Source organism: Quercus suber, unplaced genomic scaffold, assembly GCF_002906115.3.
Source record: "Quercus suber isolate HL8 unplaced genomic scaffold, Cork oak 2.0 scaffold_246, whole genome shotgun sequence".
Taxonomy (NCBI): Eukaryota; Viridiplantae; Streptophyta; class Magnoliopsida; order Fagales; family Fagaceae; genus Quercus; species Quercus suber.
In genome coordinates, this window is record NW_027069702.1 from 775,491 (window position 1) to 795,562 (window position 20,072).

Consider the following 20,072-nt stretch of genomic DNA (forward strand, 5'->3'; position numbering starts at 1 on the left):
CGTTGTTTTGGATAGGGCCTATTGCCGCATTCAAAAAGCGTGGCTATAGGTCCACCGAATAATTTTTTCTTTTTTATAAAAGAGGACCTATACCTGTGTTTAATAAATGCGGTTATAGGTTAAGTCTATAGTCGCATTTCTAAGTGTTTAGAAGCGTGGCTTTATGTTCATCTAGAATTTTTTTTTTTTTTTTTTAAAACAGACTACCTATAGCCACATTTTTGAAACACAACTATGGGTCCATCAGGAAAGTTAAATAAATAAATATATATATATATATATACATAATAATTGAGGACTTAGTTCCTTATTAAAAAAAAAAAAAAACAAAATAGAAAAGAGCAATGTACATTGACATATCTGTTAAGCAGGAATAATTAGAAAAACTCTTTTGTTTTTGTAAGTAGGGTTTCTTTGTCTTGTATCTATTTATGTAGTTACTGTAACACTTTAGCAACCCTAATCAAGAAAAATAGAAATGATCACAGAGAGGAGTTAGCTTTGCTCCTCTCTGTTTTCAATAGTCTTTTTGATAATATTTCTCAACAAGACTATACACATCATCCACATTAAAGGATTGGTAAGCATCCTTTGGATCCCAAGCCAAGCTAAGTGTTAAGAGTTCCATTGTTGTGTATTGATTTGTTTAATCTAACACTCCCCTTTTGCATATAGGCCATGTAAACCACCAAGAAGTGGGAGCCTAAAACGTGAAAATCTAAATGTGAGATAAGATGATCACATGGGATTAAATTAACAATTGTTTCAAAAGTTTAAACTTTTAAGAAATAGTAAATTTAATCATTTATTCTAACACTCCCCTTCACATCTAGCCACCTGAACTGCCATGAAGTGGGGCCCAACACGTGAAGGGAAAATGTTAAATTAAATTATTAAATGCATTATTTTCTAAAATTTTAAACTTTTAAAAAATAATGAATTTAATCATTTAATCTAAACATATCAAAATGATAATAATTCTTACAATGATCTATTTTCTTACGACCTCTACCTTAAACATACCAAACACCTCTACATCATCTTGGCTATTTCTCACATTATATATATATATATATATATATCAGGGATGAACCCAGATGGGGGCTTGAGCCCCCCTGCATTCATATTTTTTTTTGAGTCATTCTATATTTTATTTATGTAGTTGGACCCCCTCCCCCCCCCCCCCCCCGGTCCCCTTTCTCCCCAATTAGTCTAGTTAGCTTAATTCAAATAACAACTATCCAACCAATTTGCAAGTTCCAAAATTTACAAACATTAAAAAAAAAAAAAAAAAAAAAAATAGCAGACGTAAAAAGCAACTACAATCTACCAGAGAATTTTATGACCATGATGTGGCATTAACCCAAATCAACAGATCGCCAGGGACAAAAAAATGACTCGGGTTCGTTGAGGTTGATTTGGGTTTTATTTTTGCTTTGATTTTTCTGGGTTCAATGTTTATGTTCATGTTCAAGATCAGCGTGTTCCATATATGAATTAATGTTTTTTTTTAAAATGATCAAATTAATTTTTTTTATTCGGATGCTGTAGTGGAATTTTTTTATGTCAATAAAAAATATTTTATTATTATTTTAGTTGCTACGTAAGCTTCAAGAGTGCCAACAATACACATCACTTACCACATAAGAGTTTTCTATTAGTGAGTTAACGGTAGAGATCAAATTGATTGCAAGTTAAAAATAACAGGGACCAAATTGACTGCTACCAAATTAATTGTGACCCCAAAATATAAAGACTAAAATGATATTTCTACCATCTTTTTTGGATTCAATTTACTTTTTTTTTTTTTGGAATACTAATGTACATAATCACATCTCTTCCATATGAATTAATTATCCCTAGCAATTGCTGTTCCTTTCACAACAACTTCTTTTCATTTTTTTTTCAAGAAAATACATTTTTAAAATTAAATGATATTATTGCTCATATGAGAACCTCTCCCATAAAAAAATCTTAAAAATATTTATTTAATTTTGTTTTTAATTTTTTAGGCATTTGAAAATTTTGTAATGGATGCATGTGTACTTAATGACTACATTTTACGACTAAGTGGCTACCTTTTAGGATTAATTTTTTTTTTTTGTTCTCATTAAAAAAAATTAATTGACAATCGTCAGCCTTTCCCATATTGTTTATTTATTTATTTTTGTTTTTTTAGGCATTTGAAACTTTTGTTATATGGATATGTACTTATTGGCTACATTTTAGGACTAAAAAGAAGTTGATAACGTGATAGGTTTTCCCATAAAAAACAACTAGCCTCAAAGCACACACGCGAGACTCTTTTATTTTTATTTTTATTTTTATTTATTTTGTGAAGGTTAATAATTTTCATTAATAATTTGGGATTATTACATTTTTCAATCATAAAAAAGTCTAGGTGTGTGTGATAAGTGTTATGCATTTGTAGGTGAAATAAGTTTTTCTTATATGAGTGTTTTGCGTTTGTGAGTGTGTGTGTGCTAAGTATAATGCGCTTGTGAGTGAAATAAGTTTTTCAAATACGAGTTTTTTGCGTTTGTGAGCGTTTTTATACAGAGGCTACTTATTATTATTATTTGTTTGTCTGGTGAGCAAGAGCATTAGGGCAATAAGAGAAAAGCAAAAAGGTATTAAAAAAAAATAAATAAAGCCCTTCTTCTCAACGGAAAATAGTAAACTTTACAACTTGAACTATAGACTACAGGAGTCCTATGGAAATTTCATGAACCATACACCGCCATGAAATCATATACTTTTCGCGTTAAAAAATAAACTTCATTAAGTACTCTTATACATACAAGAGGTGAAGGGTAACCTAAGAAAATATTACTAACAACTAAGAAATATATAACTAACTAATTAACTAATTCTAAATAATTACAAAATCACATATAGAGAATACAAAAGCCACATATGGAAAAGATATAGAGAAAAATACAATGTACGACACAATACAAATCACATATAATACCACTAGCCTATTCATCAAAAAATAATAATACCACTAGGCGTGTGATGAGACTTTTCTTTTTGTCTAGTGTTATAATTTATTTTTTTTTTAATTTAAAATTTTTGGATAAGTTTGTTTTGAAAATATAAATTAATAGGAGAGTGTCATATTTTGTAAGCATTTTAAGTAAAGTTGAATATATTTTTTTTATTGGGTTGTCTTTAAGTTTTTTTCCCAGTTAAATGTAAGGTTTGTGAATATTTTTAAATCGCATAAAAATCTAGTCCAAAAAGGAAAATGCTCTTATATATAGTATAAATATTATAAAAGTTAGCCTAAAAGTCGTGATCAGGCTAAGTGACTATCTTGCTTTTAAGGAAAAATACTAATTAATTAGAAAAGTTCACTTTAGTTTAAACTTAAAGTCTATTAGCTAAAGTTTCAAGATATTTTCAGAATTCTACTCCAAGTCTCCAACTATATTGTTCAATTTAAGTCAAACTCAATCACTTTAATTTCTCTTTCCCTTGTGTGTGCTTTTGTTTCTAAGATAAAAAATTAAGTAAAACTCTATGAGATAAGTTTCAATAAATTTAAAACTCTAATCCAACTACTATTCTATTTCAAAAAACTTTCAACAATTTTTAAATTTAAAAGTCTAGATAAGTTTCAAGAAATTTAAAATTCTATTCCAACTATTGTTTAATTTAGATAAAACTCTATCATCCAAGTTTCTAAAAATTTAATACTTCAACTATTATTTTATGAGAAATGTTATGTTGGCAACATTTTCACAACAATCATAGGTGACAAGTTGTTATTAGTTTTAATTTAGGCCCACTATCAAAATTATATTTTACCAACCAGTAACAACCAATGATAACATATCCGTAAAATTTGATGTGAAAGTTTTACAGTGTAGAACTTCTATTACAAAAAATTTAGAATAAGGTTATAATCACAAATTATTTTACAATATTTTTATAAATTATTAATGTGATTAATTCTTATTGGTTCTTATTTGGGTTTACTACTAATATCACATTTTCTCTTACCAAATAGTCACTCACCACATCAATTTTTTTTTTTTTTTTTGAGAAACCACCACATTAGTTATTTGTAAAACAATTTGTAAAGTAATTGGTAACTCTAGCATTTTCCAAATAGAATTTCTAATAATATATATATACACACACACCCCATTTATAAGAACAAAAACATTCAGACTTTAAACCCTACTTCGCTTAAAGCCAAGAACCAACCACGGAGATCGAGTGCTCTTTGAACATGTACGAACCCAACACACAAAGAGTCTCCAACACCACCACACTCGCCATCTGCATATTCATCACACAACGATACCAACTCAAAATCCAGCCCTCCCAAGACGTCAAAATAGTGCTTGAAGACGCTATTTCCCCACGGCTTTGCTTTCACCTCAAAGTCCCACTCTCTGTTGTTACTGCTAGGCTGCCTCATCTGCGCCAAAACTACGTATTAAAGGAGTTGTATAAACTCAACTTCGACCCTACTGTGAGTAAGTACTTGAAAGAAAGGATCGAATCTTGGGTTCTTGGGAACTCGAGAAAAATGGGTGCAAGTTTAATGAAGGGTGTGAGGTTGTGGCTGAGCTTAAGGTTTTCAAGGCCGAGTCAGTTGGTAAAGAAGAGTTTGATCGGATTTCTTGCCAAATTCTTGGCCCGGAAGGTCTTAATTTGTTGTATTGGGATCCATCATATTTGTGATTCATTGCTGGTTTTGTACAAAACCATGATGATTTCAATGTGATGGATAACCTGTGCTTACAGGGGGTTAATTGTAATATCTGTTGCTGTTTCTGTATTGTATTTGTCCATGGGCTGTATTTCTTTTGCTGCATATTTTGTTTTCTGCAGAAAGATCTTTGTTCCCCTGTATTTTTTGTTCATGTATTTCCCTTTTATCAAATAAAATTTCTATCTCTTATCTCAAAAAAAAAAAAAAAAAGTGACGTATTTTCTTTCTTTTTCACTTTTGTTTTTATTTTTTAAATATTTTTTTATTCTTTTTTTAATATTGTGGTACAATGAATCTTCCTTAGAGATTTAAAGAGATCAATTTTTTATTTTATTTTATTTTATTTTATGAATATAGCGTGGATATTTAAAATGATTCTCAAAAAAAGAAAAAAGAAAAAATTGCTTCGTGTGATGTGTAATATGTAATACATTACAAAGATCGAAGGTTTCAAGTGTTGTGAAGATCACTTAGATTTTATTAGGGTTGTTTTGTTGCATCGATCACTGGTACCATTTGTTGTGGTTATGTCTCCAAGATTTTAATGAATTGTTGATATTGTAGATGAAAAACATGGTGTGGGTACTGTAACCAGACTAGAGTGGTTTTGCAATATTCTGGGCTATGAGGGTTCGTAGTTCAATTGGAGTGACAGATTTGAGGGTGCTGATCTAGTGCTGGAATATTTCCAATGGTATCATTAACCACATCTAGCCATATATGGCAACATCAGACCATATGCTCAGTCACAGTGTATATTAAAGGTGGCATGGCAACCAAAGTTGTGTAAATGCTTTCAATTTGAGGAAGCATGGACATTGCGAGATTGGAGTCCAAAAATAGTTAGGGGTTGATAAAAAACTTACAGGCTAAAAGGGATCTATTGCATTAATTAGAGGGGATTTGAACATGCTATAATTGTAACAGAAGAATTAATTTTGAGACTAGCACTCTCGCGAAACTTGTTTGAAGAACAAGGATAGGAATACCAAGTATTTTCATGCTAAAGTAGAGCTAAGGATGTAATTTGAGATTAAGGGGATTAAAAACTTTTAATGAAGTGTTGCAAATTGAAGCAAACAAGATTGAGGATGTGATTGTAGGGTACTTTATGGAAATATTCAATTCTTCTACACTGGTCACTAATCTTTTGAGTCCATTGGTTACTTGATGAATATGGAATATGGATCTCTTATGAGTTTCACGATGTGGCCACCAACATAATGGATGAGTGCAATGATATGAGATAGTCGTCACTGTTGATATTGTATTCTTTTTCACCCTCATATAATATATATATATATTTTGGTGAAAAATGATTTTAATGAATCTTGGAAAAATCTTAAAATTGTATTTTGAATCCAAAAGCCAAAATCCATAGTAACCACATGAATTGTGACAATTAATCCTGATTGAAAGATATATAAATTAATTAACCAATCCCATGAACTAAAAGCCAAAATTATGAGAAAACCCTCTTTGACTAAGGATTAAAGAAGCCTGAAAAGACACCAAATCACTAAATTGTGGCTTACTAGAGTCAAATACACATAAGAACATTTTGACCATGGTTGACAGGGTTTAACCTTGGTTGACCAAAGTTTGACCCTGAGTTAACCAAAAATCTAATTGTGAAATCAAACTTTATATGTAAGATATAAAAATCCCTTTAAAACAACTGCTCATGAGTCAAAGTTGGATTTAAAATGAGTAAGATGTCGTAAAATCGTTGAAAAACGTTAATGTAAGTAAGTAGTTTGCTTGTTAACTTATTATCAATACTCTTATGCTTATGAAGCTTTATTATTATTATTATTATTATTATTATTATTTTTTTTTTTTTTTGAGAAGATGAAGCTTTATTAGATTCCCAGCAAATTCATAATCGTTAATCCATCAATATAGTCCTTTTTGAATTGCAGTCTTCTATTGCTCATCAATATACTCTCCGGTAGTATATGTAGTTTGGTAGATTCCCAATAATTGACTTAGTAGCATTCGCTTCGATATATTAAAAGTACTCTTAATTGAGGCAGTATTGAAAGGTCATTGATACTTTGGCAGCAGTTAATACACTCATAATCATATCGATATGTTAAAAATTAAAATTATCTCAAATAGCTTCGTTTGTTTACAGTCTAGCCACACACACACAATTTCATTACAATTTATTGTTGCTGCACTTGTTTATGAAATCAATTTTTACAAGCAAAGATCTAAAACTGAAAAGGAATAGATATAAAATGTACAAATGGCCAAAGAAAGAGGGAAGGAGATTGTGAATCCCATTAGCCATGAAAGTGGGGCAGGGTTTGGGTTTGAGAACAATTGAGATCCAACCCTAATTTGCTATCCAAGGTAGGGAAAAATATATTATGCATTTGATGTATGAGTCCTCCTTCTCCACAACATTGGGACATAGTTTAGGTTAGAGACCAATTGAGATCCAACCCTAATTTACTGTCTAAGGTAGGGAAAAATATATCATGCATCCGATGCATGGTATACCTTCTTCCAAGGTAGGACTAGGTTGGGTCAATAAAGTTTTCCAATTATGTTCGTTGAAAAAAAAAAAAAAAAAAACTAACCTATATTCTCTTTGGCTAATTACTGCCCCCCCCCCCCCTTTTTAAAAGCTTGACTAATGCGGTTCTAACCATATATATATTGATAACACATATATTTACAAGCTTGTTTTATTGAACTATAAATGTCCTTTCAAAGTGTCTTGAAACAATATGTGAATTGAAGTCTACTGAATATAACCGTGAATTCCCTAGTATATATATTTGAGTTCCACATGCATATATCTCTGAGTGACACATTAATTTAATATGCTTCCATTTTTTTTTTTTTAATTGTCAACTAGTGGGGGAGAGGGACCCTAATTCTCCTAATAAAGAAGAGCGAACAATGTTACTGAGTTACAAAATTCTTCGTGTGTGCTAATGTGCTTCCAAGTTAGAGAATATACAAGACCTATAATACATGCTACAAATATATTGACATGCATGCACGACTTTCCAAAAATAGGGGATCTGGTCAAGAGAACCTCTTCTAACCATGCTGTCAAGGTCCCGGAATATTTATGCTCTTATCTAGCTAGAGGTGCATGTGCTGAAAAAGACATAATTATCCTTCACCCTTTTGATTAAGATTGCATCACAAGAAGTGAATTTGGTGAGTATTATGTATTGAATATGTATAATAAGTTAATACTTGTTAGCTAAGTTTGGAAGGCTATCGAGGGTAAATTAATAAAACTGAAAACTGCCAACCAAAGATGGACTGGGTCTCCAATGGTACCGAAATACACACGGGAAGACCCCAGTCTTTCAGTTGAAATACATTAGCTTAATATAGAGAAATAGGAAAAGGTTAAGGGAGGGTTGGTTATAATTGTTTTTATTAAGGAACATAGTAATCACACCAGAAAAAACTAACACTCTTTGTTTCTTTCTATAGAGGGAGATAGAGATGATGAATCTCTCTTCAGAAGATTGAAAGGGAAATAACAGAAAAAGAAAAGAAAAGAAAAGAAAAAACTAAGGTCTGTATTAGTTTCAGAGAATCCCTTTGTTTCTGTCATCAAAATATTGCTACATTCGATCAGTGCCAGGGTGTTACAAGATATTGTTGTGGTTTTCTCTCTTTTGGGTTTTAACTAGCTAGCTAGCTAGCAAGTTTTGATTTTGTTTGGGAGTTTTTCTTCTTCTCTTTTACAAGTTAAAGAGGGAGAGAAATGGCAAGGGGGAGTGCGGATAATAAGAAGGAAGAGGTGGTGGCAGTGGCAATAGACAAAGACAAAGGGAGTCATTATGCTCTGAAATGGACAGTTGATCGTCTTCTCACCAGGGGACAAGTTCTCACTCTTATCCATGTTAAGCAAAGAGCATCTTCATTGCCCACCCAAAGTAAATATCCTTCTCTCATTCAAGAATAATGATAATATATATATATATATATAGATATAGGTATTATTGTAGAATATTACTTGACAAAAACATATTGTTTTGAAAATTAAGAAAAAAAATTAAATAAAATTTACAGTTTAAGTTGTCTTGAAAGTGGTGATGTCACTTTGTTATATGCATACTAGCTAATGTGAATCCATGAAAGGCTTACAATATATATATATATATATATTATATAAATAGGTATTATTGTAGAAGATTACTCGACAAAAACATATTCTTTTGAAAATTAAGAAAAAAATTAAATAAAATTTACAGTTTAAATTATCTTGAAAGTGGTGATGTCACTTTGTTATATTGCATACTAGCTAATGTGAATCCATCAAAGGCTTACAATGGACTACATTTCTGCAACACAGTGTTCTCAGGCTCTCATTCTCACTAGGAGGTTTAGGGACATTGTATTATTACACAGTATGCTATAGTCACAATAATATTCATAATTGTTAACAAAACATTATTTTACTCAGATCTATCACTTACACCACTTTTATTATGCACAATTACAATGTCATGTAAACAATTGTGAAAAATGATATGTGCTTAGACTTATTGTTTTGCATAAAAGTTAACAACTAGTAATATGAAGTTAATTTCTTGAATCCATAAAATGATGTGGCAAAAGAAAATCGTTAAATAATAAATGAAAAAAAAAATTGTACTAGTCCTGAATACTTTAAAAAAAAAAAAATGAAAAGTGGAATCTTAGATGAATTTGTGGATTCCATGTAAACGCCTACTTTTTAGCACATTGGTAAATAATTTTTATGAATTTGCAGATGTATATGCCATCTAATATCAGCAGTGTCAAGTTTTTCACATTTAGCATGTATATTCTCATCTTGACTATTGTTAATACAATCCAATCTCATGGACTATTTCATTTGAATATTCATCTTTTGGGTGCAGTTGGGAACCATGACGTGAGCGAAGAAGTTGCAAGAGCATACAAAGAACAACTTGAGAATCAAGCCAAGGAGTTGTTCCTTCCATATCGTTGCTTTTGCACAAGAAAGGATGTGGGTTCTGCCTTTCACATTTCACATATTGCTTTCCTTGAACAACACAATTACTTATAGCTAATGAAGAAAAATTAACACATTTGATCACCCAAAAAAGAAGAGTAAGAAAAGAGTTAAGAAATGGCCAAATCCGAGCTCAGCTAATATTCAAAATATCATCCATTGTTCTTTGTTTCCATACTAGATGGTATTTTTTCTTTCAACTAATTATTTATGTTTGCAACAGATAAAATGCAACGAAGTCATAATAGAGGACTTGGATATAACAAAAGCATTAATTGACTACGTTTCTGCTAATTCAGTTGAGATTTTGGTCCTTGGCGCAGCATCAAGGGGTGGTCTAGTAAGGTATATACCCTTTCTCGAACTTGGCCAACCATGCTCTTGGTTATATACATTTCCAGTTTGGAAGTTCTGATGGTTTGAAAAAATTACAATGGGTGGTATGAATCTTAATGACCTAACTAAAATGAAACTACATCTGAATTTTATGTATAAAATCATGATGGCACTCATCTTAGTGGTTCTGAAATGAGGAGTCCTTGAACCAACATGATGATGCATTTCAACAAGTGACACTCCCGTTTGGTACAAATTTATTTTTTTTATTTTATTTATTTTTTTGTTTTTATGAAAATGAGATTGTTTGAAAGAATTGCACCTAGAAAATGAAGGACATATCCATTGCACAAAACTCTCATTTCTGTAGGTTTAGAAGAGGTGATTGGTAAGTAATCTTACCCCCTATCTTTTGGAAAGTTTGATTCCCAGACATGAATTTGTGATTTGTAGTTTTTTGGTGGAAGGTATTGTACCTAGGAAAAAGTGAAGTTTAAAATGATGTACTTTTAAAAAGTGCAGTTTGAAAAAGCTATAGCTAATGGGCAATGGCTGACAGCTGGTGGGTCAATATTAGAGTTTGCCAGTACAGTGCTGTTTGACGTAATTTGCAGGCTAACGATTCAACCAAATTCACTGATGTGTTACAGCTACTTAATGAAACAATGCCACATGTGACATTTTTCAATATGCAAGATATAGCATCCTAATTTTATTAGTCATTTCTCACAGAAGATTCAAAACTACAGACATTCCAAGTAGTGTGTCAAAAGTAGCACCAGATTTCTGCACGGTGTATGTCATTGCCAAAGGAAAGATATCACATGTTCGAGCCGCTACTGGTCAACCACCTGCAAAGATACCACCCCTTAACCCAATGCAGCATCAAGCAAGCAATATTTCTGATTCAGGTGGAGCAAATGTCATGCGTAACCAACAATCTAGAGGTCTGCTTCTGTAATACTAGCTGCATTTTTTTTCCAGCTGTATCGGATTTTTGTCATTACTAAAACAATTTTTACCTGATCCTGCAACAGAGAAGGCAGCATTACCACCCCGTATCTCACAATCACATGATCAGGAAATCAAGTAAGTTATGATGCATTAACCATCTAGAGGAGAAGAGGTATAGATTTCTATGGCTAGTCCAATATGAGAAACAGTCTATAAATAATATTTTAATCCAAATTTCTAAAAGTTTATCTCTGTTTCCTCCCAAAAAAATCTATTCTGGGTTCTTTTACTATAATTGTTGTATTGTTCTATTTTGGTCCTTCTACCTCTTATGCTTCTTAATTTTTCATAAGTCACTGCTACGACATTGATTTAAGTACATATTTGTAAGTACATGTTTCCACATCTTACCTTGACACATACTTTACATGGTTTTTCATTCTCTGCTCATGTGCATCACTACTGCCCGTACAAAAACTATTGATTCAAAAACAGAATGTTGTATTCCTCACAGCTAAGGCATTGCTTTTTAGTTTTGAGTCTTGTGAGTTGTGACGGATATAACATTTTATTTGTTAGAATGTAATTAACTCCTTGTAAACTGGATATGCTTGTGTGTCCTGATGTAGGCACTAAGGGGAAATTGCTGGACAGAGTTGACCTAGGCATTGCCAAGGTTAAGCTTTAACCATAATAGGAACAAAATCAACATACCAACCTATCACTTTCCTAGGTAGAAATTGCTGATGTGATGATAATTGCTGTGTATGCCACACCTATGTCAACTGAAAGTTTGGTTTGCCATAAAAAAGTACTGAACTGATAATGTCTGGAACAGGTCACCATTCAACAGAAATAATAGAGCTTCTTTGACCAAAGCATTTGAGCTCTCCATTCCAGATTCTGACATATCATTTGTGAGCAATGGAAGGCCAAGCATAGATCGCATGTTTCCTTCTTTGTTTGACAATATAGAATCCGGATTGAACCCTCGACTTTCAACCAGCTCAGATTTTGACGACAACAACTTAGGATCCTTATTAGCAGGAAACAACTCAATTGATATGACCTCTTCGCAGGTTGACTTTTCATCAAAAAACTTGGTAAGGACAATACGTCTGGGAGAAAGGCATGGTTATTAATTAATTATATGGATCAAAGCATCCAGTTAATTATATATTAAACGTAAGTGTTACTTTTCACAATAGAAACTGCAAAAAGTTTACAAGTTTTCCTATATGCATCAAGATTTGAGCGGCTATGTTTATGATCCACTACATAAACATATATTTTTATCTGCCTATGTACAATAATATACAATTGAGCGGACGCAGGATAGAAAATTAATACAAAATTGCTCTAAAACTTACAGGATGATGTAGAAGCTGAGATGAGGAGGCTCAGGCTAGAGCTCAAGCAAACAATGGACATGTACAGTACGGCCTGCAAAGAAGCACTCACAGCAAATCAGAAGGTATTAGTTGCTAAAATAGAATTGGGGCCAAGTCTATAATTACTAGTTTGGTATTTACACCAATCTTGAAGAATTGAAATAATGAAGCTTTCTCAAATTTTCATTGTTTTGATTGATTTCCTATCAACTTCATAAAAATTCTTATAAGATTTCCTGTCACTCAATTCACAATTGCAGCACATTTAATGTTACTAGACTATGGTCCATACTATTTGGGTATCAAAAAGAAGTTTGAGACCCATTGTATAATGAGAGACCAATTAGTTATTGACTTGTATATGCGCATAAATAAGTATCAAAGAGCAGATGGACCCAACTATGTAATGCGCCTCAAAATGTGATTTAAATACTTATTTAAACTAATATAGCAGTCTCTCTGTGTGTGTGACCATAAGGTCAAAGAAATGTACATACAAGGTAATTTGCATATAGAAACAGTTTGAAATGGAGCAAATTTTCTAAGAAACATGTACACAGAGTTATATACATTGATTATGATAATAAAATAAACTTCAAAAAAAAAAAAAGTTGATTTTGAGCAGCAACTATGCCAGCATAAAGTCTGATTATATTTCATCACACAGGCAAGGGAACTTCACCTCTGGAAAATGGAAGAAGAACAAAGATTAGAAGCGGCACGACTGGCCGAGGAAACTGCTTTGGCAGTTGCAGAGATGGAAAAAGCTAAGTGTAAGGCAGCACTTGAGGCAGCTGAAGCAGCTAAGAGGTTTGCAGAACTGGAAGCACAAAAAAGAATGTGTGTAGAAATGAAAGCCTTAAAAGAAGATCAGGAGAGAAAAAAGGCAGGAGCTGTTTTGGCAGCAAATGATCTCAGGTACAGAAGATACACGATTGAGGAGATTGAAGAAGCGACAGAAAACTTCTCAGATTCTCGCAAGATTGGTGAAGGAGGTTACGGACCAGTATACAAGTGTGTACTGGATCACACACCAGTGGCAATAAAAGTTCTACGTCCAGATGCAGCTCAAGGACAGTCACAGTTTCAGCAAGAGGTGTGGAAAACTGCCTCCCTCATCTTTTTTTTTTTTTTTGGTGGGTGGTGGGGTTGTTAAATCAATCTAATGATCATTCAAACTGGTTTCTTCCAAAACTCCACATTCAGTACTTCAAAAAAGAAAAGCATTGAAGTTCAGTAATTAGTGGAGGGGAAAAACTAATTTAACCATAACCATCTAAAATCACTTTGAGGATAGCAATTGAGCCTTTTCATCATTGATAAAAAGAAGACTATTTGTTTTGGGATTAAAATAACTAGATAGAGAAGAAACAAATTATGGGGCTACATCCTTTGAGATAAGGCTATGAAATTGTGCAGTATTTGTGATGTGCTACTTTGTTCACAATAATTAAATGGTTATTCAGTTGATACGACCTCTACTTCTATCTGTAAGCATATATCTCCCAAAAAAAAGAAATCTAAATCAATCAAGTACCTCTAAAAATTCTATGATTGCTAATTCTGCACAAATTTACTAAACACCTATTGATGTTTTTATTTTTAAGCTATGTTTTGGCACCTGTTATGCAGGTTGAAGTACTGAGCTGCATTCGGCATCCAAACATGGTTCTCCTCCTTGGAGCTTGCCCAGAGTATGGCTGCCTTATCTATGAGCACATGGCTAATGGGAGCTTAGAAGACCGTCTCTTTCGGCGAGGTGGCACTCCTGCTCTTCCTTGGCAATTAAGATTCCGAATTGCTGCAGAGATTGGCACTGGCCTCCTTTTCCTTCACCAAACTAAGCCTGAACCTCTTGTACACCGTGATCTAAAGCCAGGCAACATTTTGCTTGACCGTAACTATGTCAGCAAGATTAGCGATGTTGGCTTGGCCAGGCTTGTTCCTCCATCAGTAGCCAACACTGTAACTCAGTATCGCATGACATCAACAGCTGGAACTTTTTGTTACATTGATCCTGAGTATCAGCAAACAGGCATGCTGGGAATAAAGTCTGATGTATACTCACTAGGAGTTTTGCTTCTACAAATAATAACAGCCAAGCCACCAATGGGTTTAACTCATCATGTTGAACGGGCTATTGAGAATGGAACTTTTGCTGAGATACTTGACCCAGCTGTACCTGACTGGCCAGTTGAAGAGGCACTGATGTTCGCCAAGCTAGCTCTTCAATGTGCAGAAATGAGGCGAAAAGATAGACCGGATCTTGGGAAGGTTGTGTTACCCGTGCTTAACAGACTAAGAGCACTTGCTGAAGAGGAAATGGTCTGCTTCTCAATGAGCAATAGTGCAGCAAACTCACCAAGAAAAAGTCAAGCTTCCTCAATACAAGTAAGTCGAAATTCCAAACAGACAACAGTTTTATAGAACACGAGTCTTATTACCCAGGAAAACTTCACAAATTTCTAAAGTTTTTTTCTAAATAAAATTTTTCTTCCTTCCAGCATGCGATTAATGTGTCTCAACTAGCACAAGCTGGATTTGATAGCACAAAGAACCGACCGAGCACATCATCCTTCATAGGAGCAAGATAGCGTACAGATTGAGCTTTTATTTTTTATTTTTTATTTTTTTTTTAATTGAAAACCAAATGAAGTTTTGCTTGAAAGGTAAGTTGGCAACTGAATTTGATCAAATATGTCAGGGAGTAAGGAACCAAGGCAAGAAGCCAAATTTGGTTTGTCAGCATAGAAGGAAAATTTCCTAGTCAGTGTTGTCAAGATTGCTATTGTTTTCTGCTTCTTTGATGAACATCAAGAAAAATGTAATTATACAGTACTTCCATAAAATAAAATAAAAAAGCTTAAGCCCTTTTTTTGTTTTGCTTTCTTAGAGAAGATAATTCCTGATTTGATAGAGAGATTCAAAATTTATAAAAGCTTTGGAAATGACTAAATCATAAAGATGATTTACTAGCATTGTTACATAAAATTGCTAAAAGCAAAGAAATAAAGAGAAATTAGATAGTAGGAATTTTAAGTGTAACCTCTAAAGGTACCTGTACAATGATACACAAAACAGATGACCAATGACAATATGCTTCCTTCCTTGAGCGAAGGAAATCTAAGGTCCGGAATAGATACAAAGAGATGACTCTATACAATGATATAATTAGACTCCCGAATCTCACTGTGCTGCTAATAATTTCTTAAAGCTCAGAAAAGAAAATAGAAAGTCTGACACCAGAGACACAATGAGATTTTAATTTTAATTTAGTATTATATATTTTTGCAAGTCAACTGTATTGTTATGTTTTAGGTCCTAGTATTTTATCAGGCTATTAGTATTTTAATATTTGGAAGCAAAGATATTTTTTGTTCCTACACCAATTAGAACTAGAGTTTAGTCTTTCTATATAAGCAAACTATTGTATTCTTTTTGACGATGACTTTGATGAATGAGAAGTTTCTTTCAGTTTCTTTGGTCTAGTGCCAACTCCAGCTGACCCTAGTGCTAATTCATTGTGGTTTTCCTTGCTTAGTGCTGGCTCCAAGCAAGTCTAGGTGCTGACTCCTAGGTTTCTATAATTATTTTCCTCCATTTAATTTATTTTTGAATCATTCTGGTTGTCTTGCGTCAAAGTTAGAATTTAATTGAAAGCTTCATAATTGCATCATTATAATCATTCAAGATGTTAAGGGAGGTCTAAGAAAAACGTAAGAATCACGCATTGATCAAAACACTGACTCTAAGATGATCACAACACACAATTTAAAAGAGAAGAGTGGCCAAAGGGTAGAGAGAGAGAGAGAGGAGGAGGAGGAAAAGAGAGACGCACATTGGAGCTTTCCATATATACATATCGGCAATAGTCTCTAGTCTCTACAGGGTGTTTTAGGACCACCAGTCACCAATTTTGTGAGGGGAAAAAAAATTCTATAGAATATGCTTTTCCATTTTCCAGTATTCTTCTATTATAACATAATACTCATTTAGGAATTCTGAACAAGATAATCAGCTTTAAAAAAACAAATTTCTTGAAATTAACATCTCCCAAAGTTTACATCTTTCCAGACAAGATATCAAATCTATTCAGGGCAAACACATGAAGTACAAAGGAAGACGAATCTCGAGCCAATCTAGTCATATATACAAAGTGACAACTGCAGGTTTTAAAACCAAAGCCAATGTATCAAAGAACTGATATATAACAACAACAACCAATCCTTAGTCCCTAATTTGGGGTCAGTTATGAATCCTCAACATACTAATCATGGTCAGCATCAAAGAACTGATGTAGACTCCATTATCATTAAGAATCCTTTTTTTCTACACTATCTGGTCAAAATTTCCTGTACACAAGCAGCCCACCACTTGTCAGTAATTCCAGAAGATTTGATCCCTCCGATATTGTTTCTTGAGATACACTGCAATTAGCCGCCTGTAGTTCCATTTCCCTGGGCTTTTAAACTCCAAAAACGCCTCTGAGCTTGACTGAAAATCCCCTTTACCCAAAACCTCAAACACAAATGGATCTGTTAATACTACTGGAGAATCATCCAAGTCCATTTTGTTCAAAGCAAAGTTCAAATTTCTTCCAAGTCTTTTATCCAAGTATGCATCAACAAAACAACCACAAGTCACAAGATCAGGGACAATTTTTTCATGTTTCATGTGTTCAAGGCTAAGATGTAGATCCCAAAGCAAAGACATTCTTGAAAAGGCCAGAGCTCTGATATTAAATGTTGTAAGATCAGGATGGAATCCAGCTTCAACCATTCTCACAAATTCTCTCTGCAAGCTTTTCATTTTAAAATTGGCAGCATAGGATAGCAGCAGCAGGTTCCATAAAAGATTCCCTACATTTTTCCGACCAAGACCCACATCCCTAAGGAACTCACCCAATCTGTAAAACTTTCTTTTCTTAATATATGCAAGTGATATTGCCCTGATTCCTTCTTTTTCTAATAGAAGTCTAGACTTTTTAAAGCGGCCATAAGCGTTCTCCATCTCTGTTAGAGAACCAAAGATGCTATAATATCTTACAAAAGCGTTACCAGTGGAAGAATCTACAACATATCCCCTAGAAACCATTTCCTTCAAAGTTTTCTCCATCAATTCAAGCTGCCCTCCTTTTCCAAAGCAAGAGATCGCCAGTGAGTAAGCTTCAGGTAACAAATTAAGATCCCTTGAACTTACCTGATCCAATATTTTGGATACTTCATCGAAATACCTCATCTTCCAGTATGCATCAAATAACTCTGAAATTATTTGAATACTTGGCACAAAAGAACTATTTATTAATTCATCCCAAACTGCCTGTGCTTGGGGAAGAAGGCCATTATCTGCATAGCATAACATCAGAGATGACAATGTAGAGCTGTTAGGCAAAAAACCTTCAGATTCAATCTCAAGTACAAGCTTCTGAGCTAGATGAGGCATTCTTTTTCTACTCAAGGCTCGTACCAATGCAGCGCAATCTATATATCCATTTTTGTGATCAAAACCTCGTTCCTGCTTCCACTGCTGGATTATCTGTTTGAAGCACACCCAAAGGACAGGAAGTTAGATAACATCTGTCTTAAGAATTCTAAACAATTGCAACTCTATCTAATTGTACAAAAACATAAACATATTTTCAACAAGGGAACTCAAAAGAAATCAATGTTTGAATAGTTTATTAAATTTTCATGAACAATTATAGTCATTGCAAAGGAAATGCATGTTTAGATAAGCTGATATAAAAGAAAATTGTACAATCATATATGGCAGTTGTCAGAAGATGTCAAATACATTAAGGATTTTCTATTTATAGAGCTTGGTAAAAAATTGGAACAAGAGATTGTTGAGTTAATACATGATATGTTACATGTCGCTAGTTTCTTACACAGCTGATAGCCCTTTTTTTTTTTCTTTTTTTCTTTTTTTTTTCTTTTTTTTTTTTTCAGAATGTAGAACATCAAACGATTAGACAAAAGGGGGTTTTGTGTCTGCCATGAATATACTATGAGAAACATAGAATTTTTCCCTCCAAGGAAAATATCAATAGGAGCAACAGATTGAGCTAAAGATTTCCCACCATAAGCATTTCTAGCATAATTACTAAATTTACACCACAAAACTCTAATGTAAATGCAGTTAAAATAGCTTTAGCAATAAGTAGGAAAAAAAAAAAAGTTTACTTCATGAACTTTCCTACTAGAAAATTAAAATAAAAAACTGGTTTGGTTTGGGAGCACCTCGGTCAAATGTGGGTTGCTAGCATTGCTGAGAGCCACCATCAATGATAATGTGGGATTCAACAAATCTTAAAAAGAAATTTTTAAACAGGATGCACCATTTTTATTAAAAAAAACATGGAAACCCCTTACAAAGGATATATACATTAATACTCCTTTTTTTGCTAATATATATATTACATACTAAGTGGGCATTTACATGTACCAAAATCATAGATAACATGGATACAAGCTAGTTTATAAAGCATAAACATTTACAATAATGATCATTTATAATTATAATGACATTGAATACATTCAGAAAGGCATGCGGTTAATGAAAATTGACAGCAATAGTGATATATGAACAATGAGAATACTTTTGTGAAAAATAGGATATGGCAATATGAACATAGAGTTGGATTTTTTTTTTTTTTTTGGATAATGTATACCATAGAATTTCAACCTAGGACGTCTGTACCATAATAATTAATTTTTATCATCAAGCCCAAACACTTTTTGTCGGTTGAAAACTGAATCCCACGTGCGCACTACAGTGTTCTAGTCATATAATCTTGCTTTGGCAGATTTCACTGTTCTACCCAACAGTTTCTTCTCCTGTTTGTGGATCATACTAATAATTCAAGCTCTTATTTGGAAAGTTAAAAACATTTAATAAATCTCAAGAATTTTACAACAGCCAACAAAAGCATCGAAGTTGTAGTAGAGATGAGAATTTAGTAGCATTCTTTTAGTTATGCATATATACCTTGTTGTGTGGTAGAGATGGAAATTGTGAATGTGAATTTTGGTGGCAGAAAGGCGTGAAACGAGTGGTTTTCTCAGTCCTTCGTCCAAGGCAAGCAGAAGCTGAGAGAAGAGCGTGATGATAATGAATTTCCATTTCCGCCGCATATTCGGAGAGAGATAAGAGAGAGATTAATATTGGGCACTTTGTGTGGCCTTTTAACAAAGTTAAAGCAAAGCCCAAATCAAAGCCCGTTTCCCATTTATACCGAAATTATTATTATTATTTAAATTTTCACCCCATTTCTTACATTGGATTCTTCACTGCTAAAATTTTTCAGTGTCTTGTGTAGTTGTGTATTTCAATTAGTTCAATTAATAAAATTTTTGATGGTTAAATAAGAGATCTGAAATTCAATTCATGTCTACACAAAAAATCAATTGGTGTCTTAGTCTGATGATAAAGAGTAAAAACCATATAAAATCACTACTATCTTACTCTTTGGGCGTATTATTTTACTCATTCTTTGTTTATGAAATATTTCTAAAAGACAATAATAATGCTGTGATAAAATGGAATTTGAGGCCTTTATATATACAACACATATTTCAAGTCTATTTATTCCACTACCTAAGTGTTCATAAATGGAAGTTTATTAAATACTTAAAATCACTAGAAATCAATTATACTACAACAA

General features: G+C 33.1%; 2 protein-coding genes across 4 annotated transcripts; one reads left to right on the forward strand and one right to left on the reverse strand.

Moving 5' to 3' along the window:
• Positions 1-8,471: 8,471 nt before the first annotated feature.
• On the forward strand, positions 8,472-15,291 carry LOC112008815 (U-box domain-containing protein 35). The gene is made up of 10 exons (XM_065780750.1): positions 8,472-8,591; positions 9,483-9,722; positions 9,952-10,073; positions 10,797-11,011; positions 11,102-11,153; positions 11,857-12,121; positions 12,391-12,492; positions 13,077-13,505; positions 14,042-14,800; positions 14,914-15,291. Exons 1-10 carry the CDS (start codon positions 8,472-8,474, stop codon positions 15,001-15,003), a joined length of 2,394 nt encoding a protein of 797 aa, XP_065636822.1. The 3' UTR covers positions 15,004-15,291.
• A 1,137-nt stretch (positions 15,292-16,428) lies between these two features.
• Positions 16,429-19,576, reverse strand: LOC112008810 (pentatricopeptide repeat-containing protein At3g42630). Of its 3 annotated transcripts, none has more exons than XM_024041154.2 (2): positions 19,397-19,576; positions 16,429-17,932 (listed from the first exon to the last, which is right to left on the reverse strand). In XM_024041154.2, the coding sequence occupies exons 1-2, from the start codon at positions 19,529-19,531 to the stop codon at positions 16,787-16,789; spliced, it is 1,281 nt and encodes a 426-aa protein (XP_023896922.2). In that variant the 5' UTR covers positions 19,532-19,576; the 3' UTR covers positions 16,429-16,786. The 3 variants fall into 3 exon arrangements, with proteins under 3 accessions (XP_023896922.2, XP_023896921.2, XP_023896919.2); XM_024041153.2 differs by having other exon boundaries at positions 16,429-17,935; XM_024041151.2 differs by having other exon boundaries at positions 16,429-17,944; positions 19,397-19,575.
• Between the last annotated feature and the right edge of the window lie 496 nt (positions 19,577-20,072).